Source organism: Drosophila suzukii, chromosome X (assembly GCF_043229965.1).
Source record: "Drosophila suzukii chromosome X, CBGP_Dsuzu_IsoJpt1.0, whole genome shotgun sequence".
In the NCBI taxonomy this organism is placed as follows: domain Eukaryota; kingdom Metazoa; phylum Arthropoda; class Insecta; order Diptera; family Drosophilidae; genus Drosophila; species Drosophila suzukii.
The window spans coordinates 5651125-5674221 of record NC_092084.1 but is presented as its reverse complement, the minus strand read 5'-3'; the positions used below and the strand labels follow the sequence as shown (position 1 = coordinate 5674221).

Below are 23097 nucleotides of genomic sequence, written 5' to 3'. Positions count from 1 at the left end.
CCCCCCCCCCCTCATCCTTTGCAGCTCGGAGATCCAAAATGCCGAGCCATCCGGAGCCGAGCTCCATGGCTTCGTGCGGGCAGCATCATTTCCACTGCCATGTGGCCGTGGCGGCCAACAGTCGCCGGATGGGCGCCTCAGTTCGCTTTTGTGTCGCCTTGTGGCAGGTCGCCTCCGCAGTCGGCTACTTGATATCCCACCTCTGGTACCTGATATCTGTTATCTGCGCTCTGCCGTCGCTCATACGCCCCGTCGGCCCGGTACGGAAAGTACGGAAAGCTCAGAAAGTACGGAAAGTGCGCCAACTTTGGGCTTAAAATTTGAAAGTGCGGAAGGATAGGCGTTGTCTGGCCTCTTCGGAGGTGAGCGATTGTCATCCCCGTTCGATTTATTATTTATAAACATTGCCTCTCTGCTTAGCATACATAGTTTTGGTTAGGCCCACTTGCCGCAAGCCATTAACATAAATCTTTCATTTCATTACACTCCATTTGCCCGGTGGGGCACAAAAAGCCAAAAACAAGGACTATTGCAACACAGATTTCCACTCGGCATATGGCGTTTTTATGATTTTCCTAGCCTGTTCTGTCTTAGTTTTGTGGACTTTACCATCGCGCGTGGGTTAATCGTGGCAATGCCTTCGGCTTATGCCAGCACACGCCCGGCACAGTCATTACAGTGCCATTTGATATATGTTCGGGGGATTTGGGGCCTAGTTTTTGTGACCACAAATCAAAAATCGGGATTTACTAACCAAACCTAAAACGGGGCCATAAAATGCTGAGTGTTTGGTAACTAAGTAAGGGGTATTAAACGTAAATGAATTGGAGAACCCAAGGAAACAGACGTATGAATATGCTAACAGGGCCTCATCGACAACAGAAATAGTTTCTGGGAATTTAATAATTGCCTTTTAACCAGAGAATAAATACATAAATAGAAAAAGTTTCTGGGAATTTACCCATATTTTTAAATATTTTTCCAAACACAAAACCTGTTAGTAATTTAAGTTATAAAATTGAAATTAAATATAAATCTGAACATTGAACACTGTTTTCCAATTCAATTTTCTAGTTGATATGAAAGTTCTAGCCGTTTAAATATTTATGCAAAGACACGTCGCTTGTTTTTGTCTCTGTGAAATATCTATAAATAGGTTCTGCATTTTACTTGAGAAGTACAAGTGCTCGATGAAGGATTAAAGGAACAAATGATGAAGAATTCTTGGCATTTTAGAGGAGTACAAAGAACAACAAATGGTATATAGTATCTGTGAATGCCAGCTATGCCATTTCCATTGTCACTTCCCATAATGCAGAACAGACAATGGCATGCGGCCCATACGTCGTATACTTAATATTTGAGCCACATGGCTGCATTTTCTCATATTTCCCATATTTCCCGCTCACAACTGTCGGGGCTCCGTCAGCGTTTTGGTAATCAGCCAGGTGAATTGCAATGCAGCTGACAATGCAACTGCCACGCCCCCGCGGCCCATTACGCCTCCCACCGCCCCCGTCGACTGATTGGCTTCAATGCCGGATTGAAAGAACTGCATAATGTCGATCCAATCATCCGTATCAGCCAGCTAAACGTGTGTGCCAATGGTAAAGGGAAATTCAGGGGGAAAATGCTGGGTGAAAATTCAGAAAATCGCAGGAAGAGGCGTTGCCCACATCATGAAAAATTCATGACGCGTGCCGAGTGTTTCAGGGCGCCACCTGTCGAAACGCATGCATAATTGAAAACTGCAATGGCATCGGCTGCAAAATGGCCATCATTCGATGGAATCTCGTCCCTATTGCAGGGCTAAAACCCCTTCATTGAAAATAATTATCAACTTTAATTAAAACCCACCATAGCTTGTTACTGTTCTCTTAAACAAAGTCGAGTTAAAGAAAACATTCTTAAAATCACAACCTCTCAACTTCATAGTTAAATTGCAAGCAATTAACTTTTGTTTTAACTGGCATATAACTATGAAAACTATCTCATCAAAGTGTGGCAGGATAATGTGTACAATATTAATGTTTACATTTTCAAAATACACATTTTATGTGAACTAAATTAGTTGTACATTAATTAATTTGTGCGGGCTTTTTGAATCCGTTTTTTCCATAGTTATGCATATAAAATTGCTGATTCAATAAATCTCTGGTTCAGTTGGGAAGTGAATTGACAACAAACCTCTTGTCGGCTATCGGATATATAGTAACTGTATCTGTGGGATAAACACGAACCCCAGAACGCATAAATCGAGGGCTATGCAATCCAACTGTCATTCGGCCACTCCTTCCATACAAGAACATACACTTTTCTAACAACTTTCTCTGTTGTTCGGTTGCTGTCATAAAAAAGAAATGTAAAGTGAGAGCAACTGCCTGGCTGGCTGGCAATAAATCTAACGATAATTTGATACGCAGCGTTTTACGATGCTCCCGGCGACCCAGGCGCATGGCAACCCCCTTGGCCGTCAGGAGGTTAATGCCCCGAGTCGGTTGTCAGCGCTGTAAAGTGGAGGAGCCCCAAAGCCCCGGGTCCAAAGACCAAAGCCCAAAGACGAGAGCCCTAAGCCCGGAGCTCAGGCTAAGCCAATTAAATTAGACGTCGGACTGTTAACTGTTGCATATCTTTGGGGGCTTCTCTGGGGAATCATGGGTTAAGAATGGGGGTTAAGCGATTGGGGGGGTGATCCAGTCACAGCCAATTGCCTGGCGAATTCCCCGACATCGCGGATTAAAATAAAACAATTCGTTTTTAATTTCTGACAGTCGGGCTCGCCAGGTGGTAATCAATTTATTTTTGGGTGAAGGGGGCTTTCGAGGGGTTTGGGAAAATATTGGCAGTTCAAAAGCAGCATTATTTAATCAATTATTAAATTGAACTGCCACGTGGCGAACATTTATTAATTGTTTTGTGGTCATCATTCTGCATTTTACATATTTATCATGCCATAGAAAATGGAAATCTCTAAAATCCTTTGGGATGTAAAAATGGCATGCCTTTTTGGGAAACTTTCTGCATTCCCCTGTGGATTGATTGCAATTTTAGTTTGAATTTTCCAACTGCCTTTTAAAAGAGCAAAAAATTAGGCTCCCTAGGGTGACACATTTCAGTCATTTGAAAGTTTCTGGGGGAAATCTTCAGTTGATTGAAGTTTCCGCGGGGCAAGTTATCCTGTTCCGCTTCTTCTCAATTCTTTTTTTTTTGTTTTCTTCCCTCTAAGGTGGGCTTTTCTCAAAGGGCGACTTCATTCCATTCTTTGCAGGGAAAAGCCCCCACCAAGGAATTTCCCTCGCTTTTCCTACGCTCTTTTCACGGTTAAATGTCGCATGCTTCCCATTCCTTGGCGGATTTTTCTCGACGTCTATCATGCGATTTTAACGTTAACGTTGCCTTTGTGTGGCTTAAAGTTGTTTTTCCATGGTAAAAATTTCGTTGGAAATATAGGTTTTTGAAACCCAAAAATAAATCTACCTTTTAGGTAATTTAACACAGAAACTGCTCACGTTTTTCCCAGAAAGTAGTTCGCACTTTCGCCCCGCTTTAATTGCGAGCCGTGAAAATTCAGCGGAAAACCGAAACTAAAAAGTGAGCTTTTCCCTGGGAGATCCCCCAAAATTAGACTACATTTTGCCTGCGCTTAATTGTGTGCCATTCGTGGATTGTTTCCCAATCAGCGAAGGATGTAAGGATGTAAGAGCCCTGGGAGATAGTTGGCCAAAGTGCTCTCCCATCGCAGGCGAACTATAGAATGTTTACCCTTTCTTCCCCTCCATTTGTATTACTTTCACCACCAGAGACTCCCCAAAGTGGAGTACATGCTTCCTCAATTATGCCATCGCCACAGCAACAGGCGTGGGGCGTCCTTGCCCCACTATTCGTCCCCTTTCCCACGCCCACGCCCATGCCCATGCCCCCTCCTCTTTGGCCGAAACATTCTGTAACTCGTCAAACTCGAACAGACAACGTCGAGTTTCATGAAATTCATTAAGTATTTTAAATATGCATGAACATAATTTGGCCGTGCAACTGCCGGCGAGGACAAGCTGCTGTCCTGTCCCTTAATTGAAAGCGAATTTCACACACAGAATAACCCAGAGAAGCTGCACAATACAGGTCATAAATGCATTTTAAAATGTTTAATCTAAGACTATTGATCTACTTGTTATTAAGAAATTGGTCTTAGCATTAAAAAAAATCAAAAGTCTAAAATCATTAGTTTTTTAAGCAATAATCCTGTATCCTATAATACATTCTTCTCTAAAAATATACTCTATTATTATATATAATGAGCAATTTGTACATTTTTTTCATTAAAAGTTTTTGACAGTGTTTTTCTAACATGGAGCATTTAAATTCCATAGACATTGTACTCTAAAAATGAACTCTTCTATATATATCATAAGCCATTTTTTCGTTTATGTTTTTCACAGTGTATTGTCAACATGGACCATTGTAAATTCTAGCCTAATCCATAAATGGTCAAACAAAATTGCGAAAAGTGGCCAGTCGTTAGGATCACACACATATATGCTCCATGAGCAGGGAACTCTGTGAAGAACAAGGATACAAAGATTCAGGACTGAAAACCAGCCTGTGGAGATTTCCCCGCCTGTTGTGTTTTTCCCTGCTCTCGGAAAAGTTTCACCTACTCAGTTTTCTTTTCCACACTTTCCACGCCTTTTTCCACAATTTCTGTTGCCACTTGTTGAGAGCCGTTAATTTATGATGATTGCGTAAAGAAAACTTCGGACCGGCTTGGCAAACTTTACATCGTTTCCCCCTTTTTATGTATTTTTTTGTATCTAGGCCCCTGTTTTGGGTTGTCAAGGTTTTCGGGGCGGACGAATTTTCACAGTTTGCGATTTTGCGAATCGACACGTGTTGGGTTTTCCCATTTTCTCAATTTTCCAGCTTTTATTATCGAGCCGCAATTTATTTCGCCCGCAACTTTTTCGCTTTGTAAACAGTTGCAACAATAAAAAGGATGTCGCGTACGACATCGAAGGGGTGTTTAGATTTGGGAGTCGGGCCTGAAGGGGGTTTTAATTTAATGTCTTAAGTGTTGAAATTGTAAAATGCTTATTTCTGTAAAATTAATTATTATAAAGAACAAAAGAAAATATTTGTACCTCATTTGTAATGCCCCCTGCTAACAACGCCTCTGAAAATACGACATTAAAAGAGGGGATAATGGGGTTTGAGTCGTGCATTCGGAGGCATCTGTGCAGAAACCTGCAGATAATGCAAAACAGAACAATATAAACAGGGGGCGGACCTGCGGTCGGGAAATGGAAAGTGGAAAATGGAAAAGTGCTGCCGGAGGTTCGTTGACAATGGCTTGGCTTGGGAGACAGACAGCGATTCTAGACAGCTTTGTTAGCACTTGAGACGTCGTTAGACAGCGGCCAAAGCAACAGTACGCATAATAGTCGAGTCTGAAAGCGGCGGAAGGTATATCTTTTAAGTTCTCAGAAAAAATAAAAGTGTAAGCCAAAACGGGTAAAAATGATGGAAGGCAGGAGAATAAACAAGGATTTCTGGTAAATATACCAGCTATTTTCGTTTATAGCTTACGTAGTATCAAATATAAACAGTGAATGAATGAATATAACTTAGAATGCACCCATAAAAGATTCACGACAAGGGAGAGGGCCTAAAGCTGGGAGGAATAAAAGCGAATAATTTGCAGAAAGTGGGCCGAATTCGAAATATTTTCGTTTTAACTTACATAGTATTTAATAGAAACAATGAATGAATGAATTCATCTTAGAGTGCACCCATAAAAGATTCACAAGTGAGAGGGCTTAGAGCGGGCAGAAATAAAAGCGAATCATTTGCAGAAAGTGGGCTAAAAAGTTGTGAAGGAGTCGGCAAACGGTATGAATCTCAAAGCAAACAGTATCCTTCGAGCCAACAGATAAAGACGCAGATTACGAACACCCAAGTGTGTGTGTGTGTGTGTGTGTAAGCCAACGACATTTTGACCCAATTGCCGAGCAGTTAAGACCCCGTGCAGACAGAGAATTTAGATGGGGAGGTGGCTATGGAAGATGGGAGATACAAATACAGTCGTTCTCGAATGGAATAAAGCCAAGTGAGACAAAGTGAAAACCTCTTGAGACGCTTATCGCAACCTTTGACCCTGGCCAACAGATTACTCACAAAGATATCTAATTTGTACACCACACATGTAGATATATTTGTATTCATATTTGCTCTTTGGCCCTTTTATTGGCTAATTGGGACATAAATCAGGCTGGCCAAAACATTAATTGGCAATAATATTTATTCATTATGACATCTGTCGACTGCCACGCCCCCTGTTTATCGTCCCGAAAATCCCAAATATGTCCTGACCAAACAAGGACACACTTGTTTCGCATTTTTCGGGTGCCCAGGAAACTAAGTGGCATTTTTATTTGACCCCACAAATTGTTCAGCCCTTACCAATAAATTTGGGTCAGTCAGCCAACGAGCCACATATATTTTATATGCGCTTGTTTGCTGTTACTCGGTAATTGTAGACATAAATTATGCCACGCTTATTGGGTTTTAAACGTTTAAATAAAGTAAATGGATCCAACGTTTTTTTCCAAAACTCTCATACAACTGTGGAGTAATTCACATAGAATATTTATTAGCTAATCTCGATGCAAAAGGTCAAAGAATTCACCTCCTTTTGGGTAGCACCACAAAGTTCCTGTCGCCACTCGTGTAAAACTTGGCAATTTGTTTATACTGCTGGTGGTGTCACCTGCTTACATGCATAAAATGTGGCAGGTACTTGGTTTTGCCGTCAACAGACCTGCTTTCTTCACAAATCCCCTGCAAAGTGTCGGAAAAAGCTGAAAATGCCGCAAAAAGTTCCCTTCCCAACGAAACTTTCACCCTGCCATCCAAGTCTTACAATTCATTTGGCTGCTAATTGTTTGTCGACCGTCTTTCGGCAGTTCTTTAGCTAGATTTTCGAGCGGAGTTCATTACTCAACTCCCCCCAGAAAAAGGGGAAAGCATTCATTTCAGGGATCTCAGTAACAGCTAACAAATCGCAGTCCTTAAAACAAGCATTTATTTTCAAATTTGTAAATTGTTGGCCACTTGCAGATAACGTATATCATTTGTCAAGAGTCACATTCCTGGAGATTTCATTTATGCACTATTACAAAATCAATTCCATTTTAAGGAATAGTATTTGCGAAGATGGAAAAACACACAGTGTATCATCCATAGTACTTGTTTGTTAACTTTCCGTACACGTCTCTAGGAATTATTGTCGTTTCGCAAGTAATCCCCAAAAATAGTTAAGCTCTTGTCGAAGTTTTGCATTCAGAATTCATAATTCACTTGCCAAACTACCGCATAATTCAGTGGAATTGTTGGTGCGACATTTGCAACTTTCGCTGGCCGTTAGTTTGCTGTTGGTTTTGGCCAAGTTCCCTGCCGGAACTTCCAAAGTTCGCAGTGCAGCTGCAGCGGCTCACTGCCACATTCATTGCTGGATCTGTCTAATTAATTTCGGGTTCTTCCCAGCCCTTCCCAACCCCCAGCCAACGGGCATTATTATCCAGTCCCGCTGGGAACTTACTGTCCAGTTATCATAAGCCGGCATGGACGATGTCCACGCAGCGGGCATAAATGTAATTACCGACTTCGGTACACAAGTCCGGAATGAAATAAAACGATTTTCGTGGTCCTTGGCAGGGATGCCGATTCGAGCAGATCCTTAGTGTCCTAATATATTATACATCCCTCACCGCAAAATAAATATGACAACCGACTGTAGCAGATCTGAAGTATCCTAATATCTTATACCTTCCCAATCGAAGGGTGATTATAAAAAAATCTAGATATCATAACTCCTCTAGCATTTACCATAGGTATAGTTAACATATTTCAGATGCCTATATGGTCTATTATGGTGTTCCTATAGAAATCTATTAAGGCCCATTGCTGCTCTATAGTAATCCCTTTCTTTGCTTAAAGTCTTAACTATAAGATAGCATTGGACATTAGTTATATTAATAATACATTAGAGTTTCCAAAAAAGGTAATTTTCTGTTTTAAAAGTTTTGTTCTTTGTATTTGACGACTATGATATGATATGACTTTTCCATTTTGTGATACAACCTCTTTATTTTGGAATACAATTGAAAACAAAAAGTCATTTCAAAGAACTTTGAAGAGAGTTTGCAAGTTAACCAGCTTATTTTCTGGCATCACTGTTTAGAGGTTGAAAATGGCGAAAGGGGAATAGGGAAATGCAATTTTCCCACAAACAAACACATGTGTACATATGCGTGTGTGCGAGTTGGAAAGTTAATTAAAACACAATGCGCATTTTCAAAATTTCGGAAAGGAAATTGATATGGGTTAGCCCTTCAAATTATTTAGGGGAGTGTAACAACGGCTCCGAAGAAAGGGCTGGAGATTTGCGTCCATTCTTATGGGAAATCTCAGCGCATTTTCTATTTTTCGGCAGGCAGCGAGGTTCGCTTGGCAAGTTCCAAGGCAAAGGGTGAAACTTTTGCCAAAAAGTTGCAAATATTTTAAGAAAATAAGGCGCTGAGCTGGCAAATGTCACTTAAAAAGTTTTGTTTCATTTTTGGCTGGCGAAAATGAATTTTTTTTATCTCTCTTGGCCGCCACATAGCCTACTTTTCAGGGTTCCGCAGGGAAATTTTAATTGAAACAGACAGCGGAGGGAAAAGTGCGGAAAACTGCATTGTCGCCAGTAAATATGGGCGTTGGCCAAATATATTTTATTCAACGCACATACCCGCAAAATGTCACTCGAGATGACACATTGAACAGGTGATTGGCAGTCGGAAAAGTGCTTAGACCGGGAAACACGCCTCAGCACCCAAACCATCTTACTTATTGTTTAATTGCGATTGATATAGACACCAGCAGTCAGGCGTAAACCGTCAACAATAGCTGGCCAACACAAGTTGTTTGTCTGCGACATCAATTTGGCCTAATTTCTTTGCCTTCAGGTGAGAAATCTTTACAAATTGCAGGTGAAAACAACCAATAAAGAATGAGTTTTCCACATTGAACTGGCCAAATAACTTTAGTGAGAAATAATATATATAAATCGGAAATTTCACCTATACAAATCCAAAATTTCTGCTTAATATTAACTATTTAAATTAACTTAAGAGCTAATTTTTCTATCTCCAGTAGATTAAGCTAAGCGGGAATATATATCTCGGGAAATTCCCTTATATAAATCCGAAAATTCTTCTTAATGTTAGGAATTTAAATCCTAAAGCGCAGTGAGAATTAATATATATATCACGAAAAATTCCCATAGATAAATCCGAAATTTCTGCTTAATATTAGGAATTAAGTCCTTAAGCGTAGTGAGGAATAATACGGAATATTCACGGGAAGTTCCCATACATAAATCCAAAATTTCAGCTTAATATTAAGTGCTTAAGTTAAACTAAGAGGTCCTTCTGCAAGTCCCAGCGGATTAAGCATAAATGCAGGATCATCCTTCCGGTTGCATTCTCGATGGCCTTCAACTTCAACGCCTGAGTTCCGGCTAGCCCCATTTTAACCGGCTTTTCTGGAGAAACCAGCTGGCAAAGACCCCTTTGACCTTGTCCAGGACAGCCAGTTGGCAGTTGGCAGTCGGCAAGTGGCTGCTATCGGGGCGTCCTGGCAACAATGTCCTGGCATCGGTTCCTGACAGTTAGTCAGTGTCAGGGCGTGATTCCCGCGGCCCCCGCCCTTTCGGGCCCAAAGATCCTTTGATTTATGCGGCCTTTGCATATGTCGCTGCCACATGGAAGGACTCTCGGTCACGTCGGAACCGCTGCCAGGACAGGATACAGGATATACACATACGTAAACACAGATAGGCCAGCCGACCAGACATCTGGCAGTTGGCCGCTTTGAGACCGTATTTATGGCAACGTTTCAGTTACGGTCTCAGCCTCTTCCCCAAAAAATAACAGCAGCCAACTTTAGTTTTCTATTATGAAAAAGTGCGTGTCTCGTAAACAACAAACCCATTATAATAAACCAACTCCACGCGCCGCTCCACAATGTGCACAGAAAGTAAAGAAATAGTTGAAAAATATATTCAAAAAATTATTCAATTGGTATTTATGGGGCACTCTATAAAATAATCTTAAAGATACTTTTACTATGACTTCTTTCCTTCAATTTTATAAGCCTAAAAGATGTAAATATTTTTATTTGAATATTTGTACTTCAAAATGTTGATATATTTCTACCTAGCTATTATCAAATGAAATTGCTAAAAACCGATCCCTAAGGTATAAAATTAAGATAGAATATTTATGAACTAAACAGATTGTAAAATCCCAGCACATATTGTCCTATTTTTATCCCTGTGTATATGTGTGTTCTCCCTGCCTTTTCTCATCAACACAAAGTCGGAAAAGTGGAAAAGCTGTGTGGGGGAAACTTCACATCATTTTCGCGCTGGCGAAACTTGCCCCGATGATGTTTTCTTTTTATGGCCAAACAACAAGGACAGCGACTGACGTCAAAGTGCTGCTCAAACTGTGCGACGGCTGCAAATCACTTGGCCAACAAGCTCCATCTTAGCCAAGTTTGTCCCCAGTTAAAATGGTTAAATTAATTGATGGGGCCATTAAAAATTAAGAAAGGGGTATTTCCACTGTGACAATCTCGCTACTCACTGCCACAGAATAAATATTATTTTTCAAGACTAAATATAGAACCTATAGGGTCGAGAACTTTTCTCCAGCCAGTAAAATACTTTTAAACGAACGCAATTAATTACTTTTAATGGGGTGAGGGTATTTGGTAATCAACTGAAGCAATTTAAGGAAGGAGAAAAAATTGCAAAGGAGTGAAAAGAAAATCTTGACGGCAGAGTCTGTGATTCATGGGCGGCGAGGGGTTGGTTGGCGAAGGGGGTTGATTTCCCCTGCAGTTAAGACTCTTTGTCAGCCTGATAAATGACATGTTATTGAGTGACGTTGAGCTGCTTGCAATCGGTTTGAGTTGGACTGGAAAAGCGAATGCATTGTGGAGAGTTTGAAAGGAACTGGGGAGAAGTTTAGACTAAAAATGTGCTCTTCTTGCAATATTTATTTGCATGGTTAGTTCTAGAAATATCTTTGATTAAGGGAGATATCCCAGCAACATATAGGAAACGTTTCATTTGAAGGTCTAGCTGGCATAGGATCGAATGGTTTCCTAATGGTTTTCCAAGCATCCAACTTGAGAACTTGCATTCCATTTCAGCAAACACAATCACAAAGTCTTCCAAATCCAAGGTGCTATGCCTGTTGCATTTTCCATCTGTTTGCCCAGCCATAATAACCCCCTGCTGCTGTTTGCTGTTTGCCCAACTGATTGCCGAGTGGGAGGCGAAAACGCAAACAATTGCTCAGCGTCAGGAAAGTATGCTGCCCAATAGCCGAGATATAGTCGGCAGATCCGGAAGATACGGATATACGGATAGAACGGATGGATGCGGGACGGATGGTCGTCTCACCAGAGGCGAAATAATGAATGTTTAGCCAAAGCGGCGACGACAAACAAGAGAAATGAGTTTCTGTGTACAGGGAAATGCTCCAGAAATCCTTTTCAATATCCTGTTATTGTTCCTATTGACGGGCTGTTTTGTTTCCAGACCTTCCCGTATTTATTCTGTGTTTATTTCTTTGGACTTTTGTTACATACATTAATTTTTCTCGTTCTCCTTAAATTAATTTACCAACGAATCGGAACTTTTCCACTGCTGTATAGAGAGTATGTGGAGATCTAAGCCAGTCACAAATGCATTCTCACACATTTTCCCCTATTTTAGCCCCATTTAGCAAAGGCAAAAAAGAAGAAACTCGAGAAGTAAATGGTAAAAACCAAATAAAGGGACGAAATATTTTTTGGTCTCGTGCGGTTTTGTTTGTTTTTCCCCCTTTTTTTGTTGGCCATGTGGAAAAGTTATGAGGCGCCGCGAGAGCCAAGCACACATCCTGAGGAAAAAAGGAGCTCGGGCCTCAAGGATTTGACGCTCTGCTGCCTACGAAAAGGAGAAAAATCGGGAGAAATGGGCTGAGCGACGGCCTTGCATTAAATCGCATTTTCACCCAATTTCCTAATAAATTCGCCAGTGGATTTGTGGCCACAGCGGAAATCTATTACACGCTCCGCCATCACCGATTGAAATGGATATGGATCTGAATCTAAAGCTGAGGACTTTAATCAGTGCTGCCTAATGAAAATTGAAGACCGTGTTGGCGAACATGGCAATAAATGAACACACATATGTATACATAAATTCCTATTCATTGTGTGCTGTCCAACACTTGATGCATGGCTCCAAAGGCCAGAACGCCAGAACGCCAGAAGGCCAGAAGCCAAAACGCAAAAACCATTTTGACCCAAATTATGTTGAGCCGAGTGGCAGTGGTGTTGTGGCCAAATTGAAAGCCATTAACCAAAGCCGGGAGCAAATTTAGCAGCGATTGTTTAGCTGGTTTTCAGCCGGGCTTTCAGCCAGAAGGGTTTATGTGCTGAGCTCGACATCCCCATTCCGAAAGCAGAAATCTATTATATTGTACTCACCTCAAGTTGAGAATATTATGCAAATTGCAGGTAATCTGGAAATTAAGGAGAGAAAAAATATTATTATCTTAAACAAAGCATATAAAGAAAGACATATAAAGCAATAGGTAAATAAATAGTAAAGCTGGAGATAATTATAAAAGGAAATTATAAATCATGGGCTTATCATAAATTTGTACTCATTAAGTCACAACATATAAGTATAAAAATTCATAAATAAATTATTATGTTTGTATAAACTATTATTTAATCAATTACTGCGTTGGTATTAAAACCCTTTACTTTTAATATATGGTTATTTACTTATTTTTTGAGCATTATGTTCCCGCTTAAAGGGTATTTTCGCCCTTAAACTTAACACATTCTTAACACATTGGCTCATCTATTATTATTGGAATTTGATGGGTTTCAAGGACGAAGTGACAGGGTTTCGCTTGGGTTTTGGCTGTGGTTTCGATCACTTTGTCGCGGGGCGGTGGGCGTAATTAAAGCTTTCAATTATGCTGATGCTGCTGCTGCTGCGGAGGAAACTCATTAGTGTGTGTGTGTGTCCGTGCTGGCCACATTAATGAAGGCCTGCCACGCCCACGATGAAAAACGGGGCGGGTGGGGTATCTCCTGTGCGTGAAGGTAATTTAAAATTGCATATCGCCACACACTTGATTTTAATTTGATTTCGCCCAGCGACAATTCCATTTCCGCCAATCTGCAACCGGATACGGCAATTAGGCTGAAACGCTCCGCCGAGAAATGTGGCTCAAACTGTTGGCCAAATGGGGGAAAAAAGGGTGGGACATTTCCCACGGGCAAAAAACAAACTTAAATGGCGAATAAGGGATATTTTATTATTTCATGCATGGCCAAGTGTTTGCTTTTTCCTTTTTTGTTCGATTTTATTCATCTTAAAATCTGCAGAAATCGTAGTGAATTAAAAAAGTATATGGGATATTTTATTGTTTCAAGGATGGCCAATTTTTTGCTTTTGCGTTTTTATCGATTTTATTGGTCTTAAAAAGCTGTAGAAACCATTTAATATAGCATAAATAAATGCACATTGTAAGTCTTGTCAACAATTGAAATCACTTTAAAAACTGTATGTTTCTACACCAAAAAACCTCTGCAAATGTGAAAACAAATCAAGGTTAAGTGTGTTTAAAAATATTTTGCGAGCTTGCATATTTTAACACCGATGGTGATCTTTCATTCCGGCTCATTTGCAATTCGGGTTAAATCAGAAATCAGAAGGCAAAAAGCCGGAGACCCCTGGGCCACCGCAAATTGCATTTTCGAGTTACAATGGCCGACAGATACATTCACATCTCGACCTGCTGGCATATTCAATTTCAATTTCAATTCCCATTTACATTTACATTTTACATTTCCATTTAAATGCATAAAATGCCAGCCCAAAAAATCCACATTAAAGGGCAGCTGGGCAACCTGTTCTGGAATTTTCGGACCAAAAATCCGTATCTAGGTCAGGCCCCCGAGCTTGTTTGGGTTTTCCCCCATTTTTTCTGGGTTTGTGTTGCAATAAATTGCTTAAATATGAGCCCCTAACCACTGGGAGAATTTAAGAGGAAGGGTCATTTTTGAGGGGCTTGAAGTGATGAATCTGGCTTTGCAACTGAAAGGGCTTTTGAAATGCACGAGAAGCAAAATCAACTGAGCACCACTCTTCCTTTTTAGCTAATCAAATATTTTGTATAACCATTTATTTTTTGGTACCCTTTTTTCCTAGTTGTTAACTTTTAAGCAAATTAAATAATAATCAATATTGTTGTGTAAAAAATGTATGTGAATATGTTATGAATAGTACAATTTTTGGGAGTTTTCTTTTCAAATGAGATAAATGAGTATGGTATATACATTTAACTGTATACATTCAATTAACAAATAATAACAATATCAATATTAATATTTTTAGGCTCTGATCCCTCTGATCGTAATGATTATTTTTTCAAAGTGCACCTCACTCATTTCACTGATTTCTGGGTTTAATCTGGATTTCATCTCTCCCATTTCGCATCATATTGCCATCTGCAAGTTCTGCAGCTAAATCAATGCATTCCGCCTGATGACGCTAATCACTTTGAAATGCGGTCAGTAGCAGGGTTTTATCCCGCCTGCCATGGGCGTGGGCCGGAGGGGGCGTGGCTAATTGCGACATTGGAACATAAATTCTGCAATAAGCTGACAGGCCGAGAAAGAGAGGCAAAATAGCGATTGCAGGAGCGACAGCGACGGGGCTAATGTTCGCAATGAAAGGGAGCAAGCACGATGACTTGGCACCCCGCTCGGCCGGAAATGCCCCCCTTTTTTTAACTTCCGCTTCGGCGCCCCCAAAAAGGCGCGGAAATTCAAAGCAGCCTCGCTGAAGAGGAAGGCCAAAGCCAAAGTTAAACAGAAAGCGGAGAACTAAACAAATAAAATGGCATAAAACTGGGGAAAAAGTCGGGGATTGCAGATGCTGTCATGCAAACACAAATGATGTCAACAGCGTGTGCCGTCTGAAAATCTGCATTAAATGTGTCAAAAAATTTGCCAGCCAAGGTTAAGAGGTTAAGAGGGTGCGGGGTCCCCCAAAGGTGTTAGAGCTCAAATTGCAGCAAATTTAAATGCAAATTTTGCGGTCAGTTGGTCACGTACTGCTCCAGAATAAATATACATTTTAAATTGAAAACCTTTTACAAAGTATAACAGTTGGTACCCAGCCTTGTTTATTCAAAGCCTCCACAAAAATTAGACCATTTTAAATGCATCACCATGAATCTGAAAAAAATGCTAATTGGTACGATTAATTGTTAATAGGAGACTGGCCAACAATGCTAAAATTAAACTGAATATACATATGCAGGCTACACAAACCACTCTTAATTAGCTTTTCATTAAACCATATTCAATGAGTACAATAAACATATTATTGGAAAACCAAAACATACAACAAAATAGAATGATATGTAGACATCAGGAAAACAAGATTTCTAAATAGGATTTTAGGTAAATAATCCTTAAATAATATCCTTCAAAATTATTTTTGATATCCATGAAAATAAAGGAAAAGCCGTCAGAAGGCACAGTTTCAAAGTCACGTTTTAAAGGCCAGACAGCTTGGCAGCCAGCCAAGCCCAGTTTGAGGGAAACTGATGCGGAGCCAAGTGAAGTGAAGTGTAGTTGAATGATGTGGCCAAGTGCCAGGAGCGGTGACTAAACGATTAAAGTCAATTTCTGACAAACAGGGGGCCGAAAAAGGTACAGGATGCGTGAGTCACCCGCCCGAGCTCGTCACAAATGGAAGAATGGGTCTTGATAAATGACTCTCGATGGAGCCACCAAAAAAAATGGAATCTGCCGAACATAATGTGCAAAGATGATTTAAATATTTTCTACAGATATGAAAATAGCAAAGAAAAGTGTATTATCTATCAATAATGTAAGTCATTGAAAGGGTGATATGCGAAATATCTTGTGTTTCAGAAAGTTATCATACAAGAAAACACGAATTTCCAGCTTTGATATGGTTTTACTTTGAACACATTTACGTATTAAGAAATAAGTTTTTTGTGTAACATTTATACACTTATAAATTATCAAAAAAAAAAGGTAATTGATTTAACCAACTGGGGCTTTAAGTGCGCTGCTCATCCCACATGTTCCTGCCGTAGACCGGGATGTCTGTCCGCGTGTCCGTCAAAGCCTCCAGCGGCAGAGCCTCCACAAAAACGGCGCCCAACTGAGCCTCCGTTTTCGATTCCGCCGGCCGCTGGCACTTCACACCAATATCCTGGACCCTAACGGGCCCATCGAACTTGACCAGGTAGTAACGCACCTGCCAGCCCGATGCCAGGAGTCTGGTGTCCTGCGGCAGTTTGGCATGGACGCGGGGCAGAACACCATCGGTGGGTGAGGGTGATAGATAGCAGCGTTGTGGAGCCACAATTGACCCGCCATATTTCCCGCAGAACAGATAAAGCTCCGCATCGTTCCTATTCAGTGCAGTCACTCGCACCAGCAAATCAAAGTTGGTGGCCACGTCATCGCCATTGATTTTATAGGCATAGCCCAGGAGCAGAACACCGCGGGTCAGTTCGAAATCCGTGACAAAGAGCCGGAAGGCCCGTTCGTAGTTGGTCACCAGAAGAGAGCATCCGCCCGAGAAGGCCTCGTCGAAATGATGCACTGCATTCTTATCCAGCGGCACCGAAGGCTGCAGCGACTGCCGCGACAGGTTGAGGAAGGGCATATCCTCGCCAGCAATCCTGAATCCTCGCTCGTAGCTCGCCCGCCCGGAACCCACGCAAAAGTCCGTGAAAAACGGCAGCGAACTGTACGGATGTGTGGCCAAAGTGGGCCAAATGCGAGCCCACCACGCCTCGTTTCTGGCCAAGAAGGCCGAGTTCACCTGCTCATCGCCGCGTGGATTTTTGATATTGTACCCAAAGCGACTGAGGGTTTCAAAGGACCAGCCAGGTGCAAAGATGCCCGCCGAGAAGCCATTGTTCGCTATGTGCTCCATGGTCTCCAGACTCTGGAAACCGCCTTTGCGACTCCTTCCGAACACATCCAATCCCATGAAGACGCGATGCCGGGGCGATTGCTCCCTCTTGGCGTGCTCGGCACTCCGCTCCAAGTGGCCCTCGTTCCAGGCGTAGTTTATCAGGGTTCCGTGACTGCGCCGAAAAAACTCCACGTTGCGGGAGTTGAGCTCGTTCTGCCACAGCAGTTCGCCGCTCTCCAAAACGCTGTCGTACCAAAAGACACGTCCGTGGGGCACACGTGCCTCCGTGGCGGCGGTCAGTTCCCGGACAAAGCGGCTGGGGAAAATGGAAACGGGTTAATGGGATTGGCAGAAAGTGGTCGTGGGGTATTTCTTCATGATTAATTTAAAGGGATAATATTCCTAAGCTCATTTAAGAAATATTACAAATTGGATTATTCGTCATAGGAAAGGTATTCTAAAGTCTGTATAAAATTCAAAAGTATTTGTGTGCAAAAAAGGTTATTGGCTCTTAGACTTGGGCAAAGTGCAATAAGTCAACTTCAATCCGGCGTGAAAATGGAAAAGCCAGTTTTATATTTGACAGCTCGTGATCGAATGAATGGAAAAGCTGTTGATAAATTGGACAGTTGATATGCGACTTAAGTTCGCTTTTGAGCCAAATTTGTTACGAAAGAGATGATGGGGTTTTCAAGCTAGTAATATTTCATGTAAACATTTGTTTCCTGCAACTTTTACTGACAGCTGCTGGCTGTGGACTTTTAGAAGGCTACAAAACACCCTTTTAGGGATGGAGTGCCCTTAAGTACTCACTAGAGATTGGGCATATTGCGCTGGGGAACGGTCACCTCCACGTTGACCAGCCATCCCTCGAAGCCGAAGTGCTCGCAGAGGCGGGTTAGGGCTTCCACGGTCCTCGAAACGGTTTCCTCGGTGGCCAGGACCTCGTTCAGCAGTCCCGGAGCCTCCACGATGAACGTGCCCACCACGGGAACACCGTGACGATGGGCGGCGTTCAGCCAACCGCTGGGCGGAATGGTCACGTACTGGTGGCTGAAGTAACAGAAGTAATCCACGGCTGACCAGTGCACGAATCGATAGTCGTCGTACTTTTCCGAGCTGTGAAAGTGCCTGCAAAGGATAAAAACAATTAGAAACTTAATTATCCCAACTTTAACCACATTGATTGAAAAACAATGTTTGTGCTATGGGTTTTAAGCTTTTTTTGCCTTTTTAGATATTGTCGAAGAGGACATTTGGTGGTAACATTGCAATTAAATCAAGTAACCTTCCTTAATAACATAGGTATTGCCATTTATTAAAGAAGTCAACTGAATTTAATGTTATGTCTTTAATAAATGCAGATATTTTTTTCTACTCCTACTTCTTCTTGTTTTTACTTTGGCAAAAGACGTAAAGCTAGCGTATACCCATCTATTTGAATACCAAGTAATCCCTATATTTTTGTGTAACTTTTCCGATTCATAACTCACCGATCCTCGAGGTAGTTGCCCATCATATCGTGGCAGACGAGCAGTTCCCTGCGATTGTCCTCGGTCACCGGTCGCCGATGGCTGCCCACGAAATCCGCCTGGCGCTCCAAGTATACCGCTCCCGATCGAATCTTGGTGTCCAGGGGCTGGACATAGTGGCGCCAGTCGATGTCCCTGCTCCGCACCCGGAACTCCAGCAGCTGGCGGTTGTCCTTGATGGCCTCCGCCTCCAGTTGGGCTGCAAGTGAGGGGGATATATAAAGCCGACGCCGTCCGGACATTATTTTAACGATCTTTCCGCGGATGCGAACCGCTCGAGGGTTCCGTTGAGAATGGAGGATGAGAATGTGCGACTCTACAACAATCCCAAAGTGTTCTTGTTTAGTTTTTCCCGATAATTCGCTATCAAATGGCAATGGGTGGGTGGGAGTGAGTGGGCTGAAGGCCCAGCCACACAGAAAAAAATATGCTGTTAATTTGCAAATTAATTTGGTTACCCGAAACGGTTATTTCATGTAACTTACCCTTTACTTTTAAAAATTCCACATACCATAAACATAGTCTTTTTTTATAATATTTAAGCAAACTAAAATTGTATGTTTAAGCTCTTTATAATTAATGGCAGACTTTCCGTGCCGCTTAAAAATACTTCAACATTTTTGTCTTTGTTTGGCAGCCAATTTTCACCCATTTCCTTTGACAATTTTCCGGATGGACACTTAGAGTTTTTCAATTTTCGCACTCGGCACTTAACCCGCTGAATGTGTCATGGTCAAGCTCTCGAGCTGGTTTTTATTTCCGCCAGATAAATTCCATGGCGATTACATGCAGCTGTTATGCATTTGTTTCCTACTAATAAAATGCAATGTACTTAGGGATACATAAAGTAGGTTTAAAACTATTTTTAAATGTTTATAAAAATATTTAATTTATCTACATAAGTGGCCCTTTTGAAAGTTTTAAACCAGTATTAAGAGTTGATGATTAAATCCCAAAACTACATAACTATAGAAACTCATAATAAACAGCAGGCACAAGGATCCTAATTAAGCAATAATTTCAAAATCAATAACCTATACAAATATGGAAACTCTGCAGTCAGCAGAACGTAATTCACACGTTTTCCGATTTTCCTGCAGGCAGAAGACAGTGGGGAAAATTAGCAATCTTAATGAGCTTGTACAGCGGCAACTCACCAGAAAGGAAGGGGGCTCTATGAGGATGAATACCCCTGAGCAGACGGTTAATCAGGGGCGTTGGGGGGTTAAGGGGGTCAAGATAACCCACGTTCGCTGCAGCTGGCGCTTTTCAATTAGCCATCGCCGACGGCAACGTCAACTGCACTTAATGCGCGGTTAAATAATGGCCAAACCAAACGCTTTATTTTCATTACCAGGCAGTTAGGAGTTGCCTTTAAAGTTTTCCCGGCAAAATTGGAAAAATGACTCAGTTATCGCCCTTATCGCAGATGAGTTTACAAACTCGAAACTTTTTTGCACAATTTTTGGTACGTTACATTCGTTGTCTGCCATTTTTGGGGCATGAATTATTCAAGTCGAGACCGAGTTAGAGCCACTTCACTAACGGGTTTTGGGCTTTGGGCCTGGTCAAAAGCGACCTTCGCACTCATTTCGATTGCAGTTGCAGTCGGTGAATGTGCAGCAATGAAAGCGGAAGGACGCACCGCTTCCTGTTGTGTTTGCTGCTGCACTGCGAGAAAATAGGCCATCCTTGAGTTATTAAACGTATTAAACTTTGAGCAAAAATGCATGACTTTTTGAGGCTGCAATTTTGAAGTTCTATATATTTAACTACAATTTAAAACAGCGGCCGGCAGCATAGGGAATAGCTCTGCTCAGTCTCTACCAGTAAACTCAGACAAATATGAAATTTCAAACAGGAATAAGTAATAAGAAGATGGAATTCTAGTACTAGGACGAGATAGAATGCTTTTCTCAGTGTGTTTGGGCAAAACTTTTTGCAACTGAAGCAGTGTTGGCAGGGGGAAATGGGCGGAGGGCGTGGCGTTTTCATGCAATTTGTGCCTGGGCGTAACTTTAATCTATCACGGATGCCAGGATATGGATTCTGGCCAGGAACAATCGTTGCATACGAATGAGCCACATGTTTGGACACTATCTTCGGTCAGATGTGCCGCAAGAGAGAAATGAAAGGTGTCTGCCTAAACGATTCTTGATTGACACTATCAATAGAAGATGTGGTAGCCCCCAAATTGCATTTATCCTTGTGAAATGAGTTTGAATAGAATTGCGAATTTCGAATGCGAAAAAAACTAAAATAGTTGAAATGCATGTATTTTCTCTTCAAAGAACTGCATCTTTCAAATATCACAATCCTATCCACTTCAATCATTTCTTACAAATTCTCTTCAAAGTAGGTCCAAGGTACTAAACAAGATATACAAACTACAAACTGTATCATACCATTGGTGGTAATAATAAAATAGCAATAATTTCAAATTTTTGATTTCTGGTGATCGTTAAAAATCTTAGTAAATCAGCTTGTCATAAAATTTATAGATGGTATGGGATTGATTCTTAGTTTATAGAGAAAACTTCCATGTTTGTAGGTGAGTAAAAATTTCCAACCTTCAAAACTAAAGAATTTTCTAATTTCAATCGATAAAAAGTAAATACTGAATAGATTCAATAAACTTAATTACAGACTGAGTAATAGGAAATTTTTAAGATAAGGTTCTTATCTCTTCTATTTAATCTTAAAAAAGTAATGCGATTGTGAAGTGTGGGTGTGAGAGAGATGGACTTACGGCAGCTACAGGTGTTTTTGTCCTGGCACTTTTGTTGTTTCGCTGTCTCTTTCTCTCTGGCGCACTCTTCGTCTTTCTTCTCTCTCCCAACCACAGCTTTATCATCTTCCTCCTCCTCCACCTTCTTCTTCTTATGGGGAGACGCTTCCACTTCTTCTTCTTCTTCAGTGACGACGCCGGTAGTTTTGTTGATTTCACTCTCTATTTCCTTGTTTTCCATCACTTTGCTGGTGCTTTCCACTTTTTAAGACTCTAAATTATCCATTTCTTTGTTTTAAACAATTAATTTTGAGCCGGAAAACAAAGAATTCACCGGCAAAAAATTGACAAAATGTATTATTTATGTTTGCAAGCAGCTGACTATCCAGTGTGACCGCAGAGTCAAATATACCAAAAATATTTCAAACGGTAAAATGGGACTTGACCGCTGCAGTGTTGCAAAACACTAAGTTAACCGCGAGAATTCAAATTTAAATTGCTTGGAAAAATCTGGGAAAAGTCTTATTAATGGTATAACCCCCTATTCATTTTCCTTCTTTCCTTATGGCAGGAAACTGGCGCCACCCAACGACCTTGACAAATGCGGAATGCAGGCAAAAGCACATAAATTGTAATTAAAAAAGGGCAAACAAATTGAAAAAGAAGCAGAAGGAGGAAACAAGTAGAACTATTTGAAAAAGCTGCAAAAGCAACAAATAACTCGTAAAACTTTCTAGGCCAGCGAGCCAAGAAAAAAAGAGAAAAAAAAAGGAACGCACATTTTTATTTATTAGTTGGCCGAACTTTTCGCAAAATGCCAGCGGGTCGAGTGGCTGGCAAAGCCGGCTACTCCAATCACTACTACAATGGTGAGTTCTTCAATTCATTTGTTTTATCCCTTGATGCCCTCAATACATCACCATTATCACAGCCCATTCTATTTGAATAATTTAATTGAACCCAACCAAGTGCACACAAAGCGATAACAGCTGAAATCAATTTTCATTTTGTTTTATTTTCTCAGAATATTTTTTATGGTCATATAGCATATAATTGTAGCAACACTGATAAAAAATGGAATGGTAAAAATAAATATCCACACAATGAATCAAAAATGTCGTTTTTAATATTTAATTTAAATTCAAAAGGATATTTCAAAAAGAAAACAATTTGTTTTAAAATATTTTACTCAAGAAGAATATTATCAAGCTATTTAGCTTAATATTTGCATATTTAAAATAAATAAAAGCAGCTTTTTAAATTGACAATGATATTTATGGACTTACTACTTTTTTCTATAAGTTAAAAGTCATAAGTAATATTAAATATTGATTACTACAATATTTATTAAAATGAATGTATTTTTGGCAGGACGCTCGTACGTGGGCATCAACGAGGAGATCATGTGGGTGAGCATCGGGATGGGCGTGACCATAGTGCTCCTGATCACGATCGCCCTGTGCTACATTGCCCGCGAGAAGTGCCAGAAGCGGCAGCGGGAGTACTACGTGACCGCATAGTTGTTGTACGCGGCCTGCCAAACGACGGAGGAGCAGGAGGAGCAGCAGGAGCAGGGGACTCCCCCGGACCAGGTCATCGCAATGGAGGAGGGTGCTGGGAAGTCGGGCGGGGAAGATGGACCTGTGCCACCCCGTGGAAATCCCGCAGGAGCGCCGTCAGGATCACGAGGCGACGTCACCGTCATGCATTGGACTGTGGTTGACATCTGTGGCGCACGCAGCTGGGGCTGACGCAACTGA

At 41.2% G+C, this 23097-nt stretch overlaps 2 protein-coding genes across 4 annotated transcripts; one reads left to right on the top strand and one right to left on the bottom strand.

The window, feature by feature from the left end:
• The first annotated feature begins 139 nt into the window (after positions 1-139).
• LOC108016957 (uncharacterized) lies at positions 140-22998 on the top strand. 3 transcript variants are annotated; one of them, XM_017083893.4, is made up of 3 exons: positions 140-287; positions 21909-22206; positions 22709-22998. In XM_017083893.4, the coding sequence occupies exons 2-3, from the start codon at positions 22152-22154 to the stop codon at positions 22855-22857; spliced, it is 204 nt and encodes a 67-aa protein (XP_016939382.1). In that variant the 5' UTR covers positions 140-287; positions 21909-22151; the 3' UTR covers positions 22858-22998. The 3 variants fall into 3 exon arrangements, with proteins under 3 accessions (XP_016939382.1, XP_016939381.1, XP_065724267.1); XM_017083892.4 differs by having other exon boundaries at positions 141-362; XM_065868195.2 differs by having other exon boundaries at positions 173-260.
• On the bottom strand, positions 16083-21745 carry ENGase (cytosolic endo-beta-N-acetylglucosaminidase). Its single transcript, XM_017083890.4, has 4 exons — positions 21359-21745; positions 18571-18808; positions 17891-18208; positions 16083-17393 (listed from the first exon to the last, which is right to left on the bottom strand). Exons 1-4 carry the CDS (start codon positions 21576-21578, stop codon positions 16208-16210), a joined length of 1962 nt encoding a protein of 653 aa, XP_016939379.2. The 5' UTR covers positions 21579-21745; the 3' UTR covers positions 16083-16207.
• Positions 22999-23097: the final 99 nt, after the last annotated feature.